Genomic DNA, 14981 nt, shown 5'->3' with positions numbered 1-14981 from the left:
GGGCCTTAAACAGCCTAGAATGGGAGCTCTCTGCAGATGGGCATTTTGCCTGTATTGTATCCTATCACCTGGGATACTTTCTAGCACGTTGGAGGTATTCAATAAATATTTGAATTGATGAATGGTCCTAGCACTCACGGAATTTATAGCACAGGAAACTAAATTTCTTATTCAGCACTTTTATGCCAACCAAATGAGTTAAATGAACATCAGGGTTACCTTTCAGGAGAAAAGGAGAGGTGAATCACTGGCTGCAGGCCAGGCAGCCTTGGGGAGTGTGGAAAACAGGAGTGGTACGCTGTTGTCCTGTTTCCCACTGGCGGTGTGTAAAGGGATTGACTGATTCTCACATGTGATTGATGGGAATAAGCGTCCGGACCCTGGAGCTACGTGTATTTCAGCTCTACGTTGTCGTGCGCTGGGGGAGAGACTCTCCTCCCCTCTTTAAGCCCAGTCATCGATTCCCGCACAGTTGAACAGGGCTGCTTCAAAGCAGGAGTCCTGGGGGCAAAGAAGGAGGTGCTTGCCCCAAATCAGCGATTCCCTTCTCCTTGGCTGGGCATAATTCTGATATGTTTCGAAATAATCAATGAGCTAAAAGTTTCAAGAGGCAAGAATTTAGACTGAGTTTACTTCTTTGAACAATATCCAATGTCGCAGGACAGTCAGATAGTACCATGATGGGTTCACTCCTCGAAGAGTGAGATTTATTCTGTCCTCCCCCCCTTCCTCACTTTCTCTTTCCCTGTCTGTATATCTCTTCCCCAAAACCCAAGAAGTCCTGAACCCCCTACTTCTTGTGGATATGGTTTGCCTGCCCCAGGGCATCTGTCTTAAAGTGGGTGAGGCACTTCAAGATTTTATAACCTTCCTGGGGCAGAAATGATTGGCAGTGCTGAAGGCCGATCATAACTCCATTACTTCATTAGAGGTGGGTTCAAAAGACATGCCTCGGGGCTTCCCTGGTGGCGCAGTGGTTGAGAGTCTGCCTGCCAATGCAGGGGACGCGGGTTCGAGCCCTGGTCTGGGAAGATCCCACATGCCGCGGAGCAACTGGGCCCGTGAGCCACAACTACTGAGCCTGCGCGTCTGGAGCCTGTGCTCTGCAACAAGAGGGGCCGCGACAGTGAGAGGCCCACGCACCGCGCTGAAGAGTGGCCCCCGCTCGCCGCAACTAGAGAAAGCCCTCGCACAGAAACGGAGACCCAACACAGCCAAAAAAAAAAAAAAAAAAAAGACATGCCTCTTTAGTAATTAACCAGCAAGCTACTGGCCTACTCGGGGGCCAAAGATTGCTCATTGCTACTTTACAAGCACTGCATATTTTGTTATGATTATGTGAAATTTCCTTCTGAAAAGATTCACAAGCTCTTGTGACTTGATCAAAAAATTAACATGTAATTTAACATGTAATTCCATCTTTTTTTCCTGCAAGATGGGAAAAAAATCATTACATGATTGTCAGTAGGCCTTTTGCTTTTAATGGGGAATTTGACCAAGGACCCCCTGGAACATACAGTTGCTTAAACTTTTCTTCAGGATGTCTCTATAATAGCTAGAGTTTGGGGATTAATGTTTAGATCTCAATCATTCCTTCTCTTATTGTCTGAGATTATAGTCATCGAGGATTAACACTCTTGAGATTGCAGTTATGCCCTATTGTGGGATCTCCCAGGAACAATTCTACTAATATCACTTTTCATCTTCTAGGTGCAAATTCAGGAAACAGTCAGGGAGCAAATCTCTCTCAGCCGAATGCCAGCTTTCTCAGAGCCTACTGGGGAGGAGTCCGCACTTACTATGACCACATTAGATTCCTTCTCCAATTTAGGAGGGATCGACACGAAAAATGCATCATTGGCCCAACACCTGGAGGTAGAAAGGTGTACCCAAGGCCCACGGCACGAAGAAAACCAAGATGGAGAAGACAGCACACCTGGATGTCCCTGGGGAGACCTAGGGTGTGAGCTGAGCATCCCAGAAGCCAATAGTGAAAATATGCCCCCCTGTGAGCTGTCGGCGCATCTCCCCCAGGAGAACAGCGCTGACCCCGGGGAGCCCCGGGCTCCCTCTCTTGCTTCCCCTGAACTTGTACATACCGTCCCCACCTTGGAAACTGCGTGTGCTGGGCCAAGAGACAGAGTAACAGCGTGTGTGCTAGGCCGTCCTGAAGCAGGTGACCGAGAAGCATGTGATATTGTGAGCTCTCCTGCTGGAGCCCCAGCTGGTAAATATTTGCCGCAAGAAATTTGCTCCGTGGACTTCGAGCTGGCAGGTCAAAGCAAAGTATCTGATTTGTGTTCTTCTGATGACAAGGCACTGGCTGTTCTTTCTCAAACACAAGGTTCTGAGCCTCCACAGTCTACATACGGAAGCAGCAATGAGAGAACCTCTGCCGTGTTCCCTCTTTTTATCAATACTCTCACCTGGAACATTTCACAGAAAGCCAGTAAAGGTGCCGCTGGGGAAAATCTCTCCAAGGTGGAGGGTTCCACCTCCACGTTGGCCTCCATGGTAAAGGCTAGTCAGGAGAGGCTGAGCCCCAGTCACTCAGGTGGGCTCGAGGAAAGACAGCTTCTGTCTTCTGAGAATGACTCTTTGGAATGGTCTAAAGAAGGTGGTGACGAGAGCTCTAGCTCCAGTGCCCCGGTCACTGCAGACACACCAGCCAGTCATAGTTCAACAGCGAGGTTTCCTCAGGAGAAGCCAACAACATTAATTGCTAATCTTGAGTGTTCTGAGGTGACTGGGGAGAGTGGGCACACATCCACTGTTACCATTGCCACCAAAGGCCACCTACCCAACTACCCACCTGTTTCAGTTGCTGGGAACAGCCGTGTAGGTGGCCCTGACGAGAGCTCACCTCAGGCACCAGATGACAGTATTTCTCAACTTCCTTCCAATGCACAGTCGGGTCATATTTTAAATGGTTCTACAACTGAATCTTCAAAAGAGCTGGCGTGCGTGGCTCCCAGTGGACCAGGAATCCACGTCCACGTTCCTCAGCTTCCAGAGGGAGAGGATTTCTGTAGCAATTCCCCTCTTCAGATTGATAACCAGTCTGGAAAGAAGAGCCAGACCGTGGACAGAGCAGACACTAGGAGCCTTGGAGAGAATTTCCAAGAAAAAGGAAGTGAAACAACACAGAGGGTCCAGCAGGGTTCTCTTGACGAAAATTTCCAAGAAAGCTTGCCCACGACGTCTGCTGTACAAGGGGAAATAGACCTGGGACTCTTGGACCACTCATCGGCCAACTCCAGGGAGGGAAGAGAACAGAGCTCGGGCTTGGGGACTCGTGTGCCCATGGTGGCTGAATCTATAATGGAAGATGATAGTCAGGCTCTGAGTAATGTTCTCTCTCTCTCTAATACCCTTCTGGGGGAGTCTAAAGAGAGTGGTCCAGGATATTGGGAAGCAGGTAAAGAGCTGAAGATTATAACTCTAGAGGCGTCCATTTCAGAAACCGGGCCACCAAGACAACTGACAGATTCTAAGTGCAGGGAGTCAGAACCTAGTCTCATCCCTGGTAGGGTCTGGGCTGTATCTGACGTTCTAAAGGCTGATGTTGCCGTGCCTGAACTGGACCCCTCTGAGAGACCATCAGCCTGTAGTCCTCAGGCTGAGTCTGGCGGCTCAGCAATTGCTAATAACAGAGAAATCCATAAAGGTGAAGACCTAGCCGGCCATGCAAATTGGAGTTGTCTTTCCTCCCAGTGTTTGAGCCAACCCAGACTCCTGGAGTCCTCTGTGGACCCTGTAGATGAAAAAGAATTATGTGTCACAGACTTGCTATCAGAGGCTTCCAGAACTGGAAGGAAGGAAAATGTTAACAGTGTAAGTCAAAACCAAGAGGAAAGCCAACTCAGGATGGATCGCCCTGCCTTCTTTAAACAGTTCCTGACCTGCCCTAAAATCGTAGAGTCCTCTGTAGATCCCACTGATGAAACAAGTGTGGAGCGGGCCAGGGTGGAAACACCAGAGCCTTCTGAATCTACACTGGGGGCCATCAGAGTGGAGAGTAAATTGAATGATGGAAACTTGGGCCAGAGAGTAGAAGTCCAACCATCCATCCTGCAAGTTCCGTGCCCCCAGCAAAGTGGGGAAGCCATTCCAAGTGAAAACAGCATCAGCCGAGACCAAGGGCACAGTGGGAGAGAGGAGGCAAGACAAAGTCAACATGATGAAGCAAAGGAGGACGTACAGTCTGCCATTTTGCCTGTCCCGGGTCCTGTCAAAGGTGGGGAAACAATTCCAAGGGGACGCGGCAGAAGCCAAATGCAAGAAGGCAGTGAGGGGCACTTAGCGGAGTCTGAACAAAGTAAAAATAACAAAGCAGAATTAGTTTCCCCCACTTTACCTCTTTCTAGCGGTCTTGTAAGAATGACTCCCGCCTCTGGAGTTGATACTCACAGCTCCACAAGTCAAAGTCATGACCTCCCTGAGAATGATTTAGTGGAGCCCAGAAACCATCAATGTGCGTTTTCTGACTCAAAGGAAAGGGGAGCTATTGAGAGTGAGTGTGGGAAACATGTGCCCACTTCTAGTGGTCTCACTTGGGGGCCATTTACTTCACCTCTTGAAGGAAGCATCACAGGCTTTTCAAGAAGCCACAAAATTGAACATAAAATAGAGGAGCCCCCAGTTGGGGAAACCAAACCCACGAGCACACCTGGCTCCCCGGCAGCAACACTCATGTCCAGAGAATGTGCATCAGAGAAAGTTCCTAAGATGCTGCAGGACCCCTGCCAGCAGGGCTCCACCCTTGGCCGTGGGAAAATGTCAAGGCAGGAGAAGGTCGGCCCTGCGGTGGCCCAAGCTGGCTGCCTCCCCAGGGCCCCTCCAGCAGTGACTGGGTCAGAGGAGGTCAAGCGGAAGCAAGAAACCCCAGGGAGTGGACACTTAGCTGAGGGAGTAAAGAAGAAAATTCTGTCCAGGGTGGCCACCCTGAGGCTGAGATTGGAAGAGAAAGAAAACGCCAGAAAGAACTCAATCTTTCTTAAAAAGAGTCCTAAACTCGAAACATCGGTATCACGCACAGATGAGAAAAAAGACTCCAAAAGGCCACCTTGCAAAAGCGAAGGGAGAGGTGAGGCTGTGTTGCTTCCTATCATTATTAAAGTTTGGGTTTGTTGACCTGATGTCAAGTTCGTGTGTCCTCCTGAGCCCTTGCAGTTAAGGTGCGTGTCCACTGGGGAGGCGTCGGATGCTACGGCTGTGACCAGTGGCCTGGCACGTAGGCCCTTGGGTCTCAAACTTGAGCAGCCTCAGGGTCCCCTAGAGGGCTTGTTAAGACAGGTTGCTGGGCGCAACCCCAGAGTTCCTGATTCCGGAGAAAGTGCATTTCTAATGAGTTCTTGGGCTGCCTTGTAGGTATGCTTAACTGAGGGAGCGTGATTACTACGCCTTTCTGTTTAATTATCCTTCAAAAAAATTTTTAAAAGAAACAAGCATTAATCAGCGTAGCTAATTAGTGTAATTAAATAGACCACATGCTAAACAGGATTTACAGAAAAACATTTAGGTACAGTCCAGCAGTCTCCTTTTAATCATTTTATTTTTTCATTAGAAGTGGCTGATTGGATGTTGGGTTTTCTTCCAAATTTGAGTATAAAGTTTCTTTCCAACTTGCCCTCCCCTTTGAGCCAGAAGTCCCCACGGGCCTCTGTTCCAGGTTTCAGACCACTTGAGGCTCAGAGCCCCGGTAACTGCAGTCAATTCTGCTTCGCTTGGGGAACCGAGTCAATGCCAAACTCCATCCCATCACCCAGATTTCAGCCTCCTCTTCCTGAGCTCTTTCCCTTCCCATGAAACCTGGCAGAAGTCGGAAGAGATTGCAGCCAGGTAACGTGCCTGCCCGAGCCGGAGCAGAACGCTGTGGCCCTCCCTAACCCCGGGGGCGAGACTTTTCCTCTTACCTGAGTGCTTACTGTGGTCCCAGACCTCAGCAAACGGGCCCACAGCCCCTGCTGCTGAAAAGATCGAACACAAAACGGCTTTCCGAGTTTTAAAGCATATTTAGAGAGAATGAAACCATGTTTTCAAGAGAGCTCAGGTGGTTTCAGCCCAGAGGAAAAAAATCTTATTTGGAATTGTCTGTTTCCGTGGGAGAAAGGACCATCCAGGTGCTGTTGGAGGATTTGATCTCCGGAGCCGCTCAGCCTCCCCAGGCATGAAGGGCTGCAGCCACAGGGAGCACAGCCTTCTGGGGGTGGGATGGGTAGGAGTTAGGAGTGTGTGTGTGTGTGTGTTGGGATGTTAGGGATGACTTGGAGAACTCTGAAAGAAATAGAACAAACTTGAGTAAACTTTTTTTGCACATTCTCAAAGCTTAATACAACCAAAGCTTTATAGTCACAGGGGACTTCTCTATCCTTTACCCTCAACACTTGGCCAGAATATACACAGCAGATAAACCTAGCTTCCCTCTCGAGCCTCATTTTACCTCCCTCTGTTTGTTTTTTTTTCCCCTCCATCCCACACAGACAGGTGTCCTTTCCCAAAGCCCTGAGGCCCCCTGACCAAGCCAGCTTCCTATCCTAGACCCTCAGTTAGTTCTGCCCATTTTATGCCTTTCCCTGAATTCCCCTCCCCCAATTTTGTCTTCAGAACTTACAACGGGTTGTGGACAGGGTTGGCAGCCTTAGGAATGCTTAGGTATCAGCAAATCACCCAGGAAGGGCCCTTGAGGAAATATGTCCCAGGTGGGGCAGTGGGCTTGGGCAAGACTCTGGAGCAGGAGCTTGACACTGGGGGCCAGAGCACCCAGCACCGGTAGCTAGGCAGGGCCAGATGAAGTGAAATGAGTTTTGCCGTCAGTAAGGACTTGGTATATTTAATCTCTCTCCCATAATATTGTTAGTACCCTGAGCTACTCTCTAATGCAAGAATTTGTTACCCAAGCGCCCCATTATTACTTCCTGGGAAGAAAATAAGCTTTTAAATACGCACCGTTATCCAAGCCAAGTCTGTTGCCAAGAGATGGGAGGCACATTTAACACATTAACGATTTCACAGTAGTGGAATCTGAGGCAGCAGAGCAAACAAAGCATCGGTATTGATGACTCTTGGCTTGGCTGTGGATTCTATAACATTTTGTTACCAAAGCTGTGTAATTATGAAACTCAGCGTGAAGTAGACCGACACCACGTTTCCAGTAACCTGTATCTGCCAAATTATTCTGACCACCTGGCTGTGTTAGCTATCCTCCTCTTGTCTAGGCTGCCGCCCAGTGGCTGCCCTGAGTAATTACACGTTTACCTGGTGTGCCACCCTCTCGTCCCTGATTTAAAAAGAGCTCAGCCTAACCCCTGGGAATTGTGTATTGCTCCTATTTCATTCAAGTAGACAGTTCTCTTTTGCCAATGAAATTGATATCCTAATGGATTGCAGTGATGTCCGGTATCTTTCTGCAAAGATAACTGCGATCAAGGGGAAAGATGGATGAATATTCTTCAGCAAATGACCTATTGTTGTTGCCTTTTACACCTGGGGGCTTAGCCACATTACTTGGCTAGTCCAGATTTTATTCTACTTCCTAACCCCCAGCTTTAATTTTGACCTGGATCATCTGGTAGTCATCTAAAAGCATCTTTATTTGGCCCAGATCCTATAGACTCGGTATCTACAACCCCCATCCCTCCCAGCATTTTTTTTTTTTAAAGTTTCAAGTTCTGTTTCACTTTGTGCATTGCAGACCTCACTCAGGAATTTTAAGTAATGAAAAGTGGGAGTTTTCTATTACTGACTTGTTCATTTTCTATCTGTTTAGGAAAGTGCCATCTCCCCTCAGACACCAGATTTCCTCATCCACGAAATGGAGGGTAATAATTATTATCCCTGTCTCTTGGGATTGTAGTGAGAATTAAATGTGATAAAGTGGGAAAGTCTCTTGCCCACCCTAAAGCTCTTTGCAATTCTTATAAGACCACTGACCTACAAGTTTCTTGTTTCCAGCTCCAGTATTACCGAAAAAGATCCAGGCTGAGATGTTCCCTGAACACTCTGGAAATGTAAAATTAAGCTGCCAGTTTGCAGAGATTCATGAAGATTCTACTACCTGGTGGATGAAAGATTCAAAGTCGATAGCCCAAGTGCAGAGAAGGTGCGATATCCACCCCCCACCCCCCGCCCGGTTACTTTTCACAGTTGGTTGTTTATTTCACAACACGGTTCTAAAGGAAAATAGTAAATTATAGGAAGTAAAGGGAAGATTGAAGCAGAAACTCCACATCCAAAGTATCCAAGAAGAGTAAGTAACAAAAGGACAGACACCTGGACAGGGAGGGTGGTGAAGTGTTCTCGCCTTGCCTTGGCTACCATCACGGTTGGTGGCCTTAGGAAGGCACAAACCTTTCATTACAGTTTTTAAAATCAGGGGAACCTGTCCAATCATCTTCTAGTCTGAGGTTCTGTGGTCCCAAGATTAAAGAGCTCTCTTTTATATGCCCGTGCATTTTGCTGTTCTCATAAATTCCCACTAACCTGACAAAAAGCTAAGAAGGTAAATCAAAAGGAAAAAACAATCCGTGAGGTTACAGAAAAGTGGCATCTACCCAGGGTGGTAAGCTGCCATCTCTGAGATGGGAAAACCAGTTTATATCTGGGGCCATAGGTTAGAGGAGAGGAAGAGGAGGAGGGGAGAGTTGAGAGTGGGCGTCGTTGCCAAGAATACCCCGTGTGGAATGAACCTTCCTCAAGAGCCTTTCCAGCAACAAATGCTTGCTCAAGTGAACTGGTGAATCAAGCTTCTCGTCTTTTGCACCTGAGGAGGCGTGACTCATTCTAGAAACAGATCCCCTGGTTCGATGGAAACCAGCCTAACTCAAACAATTCTCAGAAGCTCCTTTCTGCCAAAGGAGGTCCTAGTTCAGCTCCCTGAGTCACGGGAGGTGTTCTTAACCCACTAATCTTATCACAAATAGGCTGGAAAAGTGAGAGAAATCAGTTTTCTGTAAAATTAAATCAAATGTCTGCTTGGAACACATCTGGAAATTGTTCCAAAGGCAACTATGGAAGACTTGAGCTATAGTTTCATTTCTGTAACATCACTCCAGAAAAATCCAACTAGACTATGATTGTAATAAAGCTGCTTTGCCTGCAAGGCCATCATTACCCTGCTTGTCTTATGTAAGGCTTAAGAGTTACAATGAAGAATAAATGGCTTGATTTTTTTAAAAAATCAAGGTGGTTCCCTAGAGCTTTATTTAAAAAAAAAAAAAAAAAAAAGTGCTAATTATTCATTTAGAGTACTTTCCGCAGCTGTCAGCCAAGAAAATGAACCAGCGTTTTTTGCTCTTGATCTAAGCTGAAAATTGGCACTTGAATCTTTCAGGTCCCTTTTCCATCTGAGGTGTCTTTAGAAAACCTAGCCTCCCTCTAGAAAGTGTGTGACCTAAATAGGCATGCCATCTACTAATGACACGTGGCCAAGGCCTTTAAGTTCTTGGTGAGGTTGGCTTCATTCTTCTTGGTAACACTGGCTTAGGCGCACCCATGTGCCCTCTCTGTGCTACCACTGGAGATTTGGGAGTCATAACTCCTTTGATATTAAGTCATTTATATTTCAGGTGGATTTTCAAACGTTATCAAATTTTCACCCCTAATTCCAGTTGCATGTTTCCTTTACATGTCCCTCCAAGAAATCTCTCACTGCCTTGTCAAGTTATAGTTATCAAAAAGTTGATCCGTCAAACAAATGTAATAGGAACATGTAACAAAGATCTTCCTTCTGTAACTCATTAAATAATGAGTAAGATGGGAAAGCTGTTTAAAGGAACATCTGAGGAATGAATGTATACAGTTAATCAGGCAAAAGAATGCTGGAATGTTTGCAAATGGATACGAAACTTGTTAATGTTCAACAGGTAATAAACCTTGGGAGTTATCTTTTGTAAGTTTCTGTCCAGGAGAAGTTATAACTGGGTGGGTTCTATTGGGTTGACCAAAAAGTTCGTTCGGGTTTTTCTGTAACATCTTACAAAGATGTTTAAAGAGTAAATAGCAAAGTCTGACAGAGGAGCATCTCCTATAACTAAATTCTCCTTGGGTGAGCCCATTAAACAGTGACATACAAAGGACACTCAATCGTCCTTTTGCCTTTGTCCCCAAGTTTAGGATACTTTTCCTTAATAGGCTAAATTTTGGAAATTAGGTGTCAGGACACCTTCTTGTGGCTAGGACAAGGTGAATGTTCTCTGAGGAAACCAAGAAGAAAGCGGTAGCTTGTGCAGTGGTGGTTTATGTCTTGGTTCCATGAAGATCTCAAGCTGGCACCCTTCAGTTCTACCTTGGCCGTCAGCACCTCCTTGGTAACCAGGAACCCATTCTCCACTCTGGGGAGAGAGGTGCTTGGGAGTGGCCTGGGCTTTAGAAAGGGCCATTGTCCCCATGGAGTGGATTGGCTGAAAGCTGAGCACAGATCACATCATTCCTGCCGGACAAGCAGGGAGGGAAGAGCTGGCTGCCATTAGAGGCAGGTTCTCCTTGGTTGGCCGTTGGAAGGACGTCTCCACCCAGGCTGGAAGGTGGGCAGTGGGTGCTGGCAATCCTCACCCCTGCTCCCTGGGGCTGCTGACGGATTCTGGGGTCTTCTGAGAAGCCCCCAGTTTAGATGCCCTTTCCCTCCAGCCGATTTAGTTCTTGGCTGTGTTAACTCTGGTCACACTTGGAGCTTCTTTTGCTTGCACTTGTCTCCCCAGCTAAGCTCCACTCCTGTTTGGCCCTTTGTGCATTTGGCCATTCCTTCCCTTAAAGGCGAAAACCTGTGTCCCTTACAGGGTAACAGGATGTGAAACTGAGCTTTTCCCCTATTGATTCAAAAAGGTGCAAGACCACTTCTTTTCACTTCTCACAGTTTGTATGGGTATTTTCTGTTTGTCTATCATCTCCCCCCCAGACTGGAAGACCCTCACGGGTGAAGACTGTGCCTTTTTCCCCATCACCAAATCCCCCGGTACTGGGCACACAGCAGCTGACCCCCGCTGGTGGCTCGTGGCCACTCCCCAGACTAGACCCTTCAGTCAGGCTTCACGTGCCAGGTGTCAGTTGCTCCTCTTGCACACCCAGGAGGGGATCTTGCTCTTTCCTCTTTCCCAGACAAGGAAACTGAGGGTGAGAGACCAGAGCTCAGCTCAGGATTTGAATCCAGGTCTTTGTGACTCCTCAGCTACCCCTCCTAGAAGAAGGCCTCTGTGGGCCAAGACAGAAAAAGGCCTCCGAGATTCTGTGCCGAGCATCAGGATTTCTTGGCCGGCAGGAACTTGTCACGGGACCATTCTAGTTCAGCCGCCAGCCTTTCTGGCTGATCTCGACTGCCCCTTTCAGGGACACAAACCCTGTGCTGATCAACAGGCCACTAGAGGAGGATACTGCACGCCCCCCGCCCCTCCCCTCCCCCCCGGTGACTCTTGGTATTTGGCAGTCTTTCCAGGAAATCTTCCCCTTATAACTGGGCTTGATCATGTCCACTTTCAGCCGTACATTCAGGATGTGCTTGGAGGAAGTATTATGATTTAGTGGACTTTGTTTTAAGCCACAGGTACATTCCAGAAGAGGCATGTGTAAATCGGAGGCTTGAAGTCTACTGAAAAGCTAAACGATAACGAACACTTCTGTTGACTATGGAAACTGAGATGAACGGATTTTGCTGTTGAATTGTGAAACGAACCAAAACATACACTGCACACACATGACCTTGGTGAATGTCTAACAAAATTCACCATAGAGAACAAAACTAGAATAATATTTGAGTATTTTTTTTGACTGCAAAGTAAATTTTCTGTTTGAGACTTTGGAACAAAGATCGTGGCTTTAACTCTAATCCCAATTATCCCCGACTTGAGGGCAGGGATCACAGATCACTTGGAGGCAGCTTATCACAGTCAAGAGGAGGGTTCCAGAGTCAGGCTATCTTGGTTTAAGTCCTGAGTCTACTCTTATCAGCTGTGTGACCTTAGGCCACTTGCTTAATCTCAGTGTGCCTCAGTTTCCTCTTCTGTGAACTGAGGACGGTAATAGTATTTGTTAGATTGCTCCAAGGATGGCATGGAAGAGACCTTAAAGTGATGAGGACAGTGCCTGACACATACCAAGTGCTCAATACACATCAGCCATGACCATCATCATCGTCACCACCACGTTTTTCTATTTAGAGCACAGTCTTGGAACTTAAGATTGGGTGGGCAGATGGACGGATGGTCTTTGCTAGGGGAGCACACTAGTAAAGTCTTCAGCCCATGAGTCCTTATATACAACAAAGACCCCCTTTCTATTGTCTCTTACTGGGTCTGGGTTTGGAACTTTCAGGTTTCCTTTTTTGTCCAGGACACCTGGATTAGTAACACAACTGAGGACTTCTGAGCAGAAATGTTAACGAAAGCCCCCAGAATTCGCATTTTCCATTCTTTGCTCTACTAATGGCAGTCAAACCTCCCAGGTGTTTCCGTGCATTCATATTGCATATGGAAGTGAGGATGTGAAGCAAAATCATGCTGATCGTCTCCTACAAATAAGTCAACTTTCACAGCTGATCACGATCTCGTCCTTCAGCCAGCCCGTTGGCTGAACTCACGAGGGCAGGGAAGCGTTAGTTTCTTTCTCCTGTTAGAAAAGTGCAACTTCAGAATGATGGTGCATGCCCACGTTCATGTCCCCCACTGCAGAGCAGGAGACAGCTCCACTGTGTCCTTGGCCATCCTTCAAGCCAGTCAGAAGGACCAGGGCCTCTATTCTTGCTGCATCAAGAACAGTTACGGGAAAGTGACTACGGAATTTAACCTCACCACAGAAGGTAAACCTCAGCGTTGCCATTTCCAGTGAAAACCACTAGCCCCTACCAGTTTAGAATGCTGATTTGTACTGAAGGCATTCTCTTCTCTGTCATCTTCCAGTTCTCAAACAACTTTCAAGTCACCCAGATGTTAAAGGTAAGCTAACCTGAGCTGGACCTCAGAGGAAATGGGTGCATCCTAAAGCATGAAATATAGGCAATGGTAGAAGCAACATTCCCATTGACTCTTTGATCCAAGTAGGAGAGAGCTCAGGAACGCCTGGGAAACGAATGACAATTCATAAGCTATTTCAACCTGATTGCAGGGCCTGTGATAAGTGCATTAGGCTCCAAATGTCCGGAAGTGAATTATTAAAGAGATCAGACTGTGCAGTTGTTGGGACCATGTTGGCGGCGGGGGGGGGGGGGGGGGGGGGGAGGGGCACTTTTGGGGTTAGACTTTCTCTGTGAAGCACCAGACTTGCATCCAGCCCATCTGCATGGGGTTTCTCAGCCTCTGGCACTTACACAGCATGTTTTGTTTGTTTGTTTGTTTGTTTGCTTTAAGGGTTTCCTTTTCTCCACATTCTCACCAACACTTGTTATCTCTTATCTTTGTTTTTGAATTTTATTTTATTTATTTTTTTATACAGCAGGTTCTTATTAGTCATCAATTTTATACACATCAATGTATACATGTCAATCCCAATCTCCCAATTCATCACGCACCCTCATCCCCCGCCCGCTTTCCCAGCTTGGTGTCCCTACGTTTGTTCTCTACGTCACACAGCATGTTTTGTTTCTCCAATTGTTTTACTTTTCAATTTGACTAGCTGAGCAGATTCCCAAAGAGTCAGGCGTCTAGGAGAATAAGTCCATTCATTTGCATCCCAGTGGAAATGGGAGATGGATTTCTGTGCTTTCCTTTGGCACTTGTGCCACTCCTGGTGTAGCAACAAGCTACCAGCTGCCCTTGAACATTCAGGCTGCCTCTGGGCCACCCACTGAGTCCGTGCTGGTCATGTGTTTCCTCTTGGGGAAGATTATCCATCCCCAACACACGAGCCCATCCGCACCCAGTGATCTGCTGCCAAACTTTTAACAACCTGCCAGGGGGTTGGGGAGGCCCTGATTTGTACAGTTTTCCAATTTCTGTGGTGCAAATACTCTCATCATGGCCAAGTTTCAACTGCCAGTGTATACTGTATGTGCTGATTTTCTTTTAAGGCAAATAAAAACCCTGAAATCTCTGTGAAAACAAGACAGTACAGATAATCAAGATGCAGTATCGTCTAGTAATTAAAGGCGAGGAGCTGGGATCTCGACTTAGAAATGGTCTAGCAAATACTGTGATATTTATCCAAAACAACAGACTTAAATACCAACTCTTCACAAACCATTCAAATGCTACATGTCCTTAGTGTGTCATGTACTTGTGTAATTTAAAATCCTTCCCTGTATCTGTGCCCATCCCCCCAAGAATCTAAATATGCAAAAGAATGTCCTTTCTTATATCAAACACCAAAATGACCTTCGGAAGAAAGGTTTCTCTGTTTCATCAGCTTCTTAGCATTACTTGGCATCCCATCCCAGATTCTTGCTCTGACCTGGTTAATTCAGGTTTGCAGAGACTCGTTTCTCAAGGCTTTACCAGTCAGGAATGAGACCCCAGTGAGGATGAGGCACTGGTCACCGCTATTGTAGCCCTGTGACTCCCACCACTGGGTTGGGGTCTAGACCCTGAAGACATCACCTTCTGCCAGCTGCTTCTCCATGAGACTGGGGGTCCAGTTTCAGTGGCTTACTGGGCTGGGGAGGCCATACCTTCCTCTGCCTTTCCGTGTACCTTCAGATAAAGAAGTTTCAAATGACTGCTTTATCACCTTTCTTATCTGGAGGAATCTCTCACTAGACATTTTATTTAAATCTCTAGAGGAGGAACATATAACATTTTACAAGTTGATCACTAACTAAAAATCTAATAGAAGCCCCAAATGAATGATTCAAATAAAGCTAGCACAACTTAATGATGGCACACGTGCCTTTCAAAGAAAAATTCTAGGATGTATTTTTCTTGCATTGTTTTATCCTGGTTAAGTAGACATTTCTGGAAATTATGGACAGGATTATTGAGGATGGTGGAGTCCATGCTTGTCGTGTATTTTTTCTTAGGGAAAATTACTCACCCCCACACATACGCCCATCCCTATACAGT

General features: G+C 46.7%; 1 protein-coding gene across 1 annotated transcript in view; it reads left to right on the top strand.

Moving 5' to 3' along the window:
- The window catches only part of ALPK2 (alpha kinase 2), an 86180-nt gene that overhangs the window by 36696 nt on the left and 34503 nt on the right, over nt 1-14981 (top strand). The window contains exons 2-5 of the mRNA XM_068563491.1: nt 1711-5086; nt 7954-8101; nt 12660-12787; nt 12888-12923. Coding sequence (XP_068419592.1) covers nt 1711-5086; nt 7954-8101; nt 12660-12787; nt 12888-12923 — 3688 coding nt within the window. The remainder of the gene's footprint in view (nt 1-1710; nt 5087-7953; nt 8102-12659; nt 12788-12887; nt 12924-14981) is intronic.

Source organism: Eschrichtius robustus, chromosome 14, assembly GCF_028021215.1.
Source record: "Eschrichtius robustus isolate mEscRob2 chromosome 14, mEscRob2.pri, whole genome shotgun sequence".
NCBI lineage: Eukaryota > Metazoa > Chordata > Mammalia > Artiodactyla > Eschrichtiidae > Eschrichtius > Eschrichtius robustus.
The sequence above is the reverse complement of the archived record's forward strand: the minus strand, read 5'-3'. Positions and strand labels throughout refer to the sequence as shown.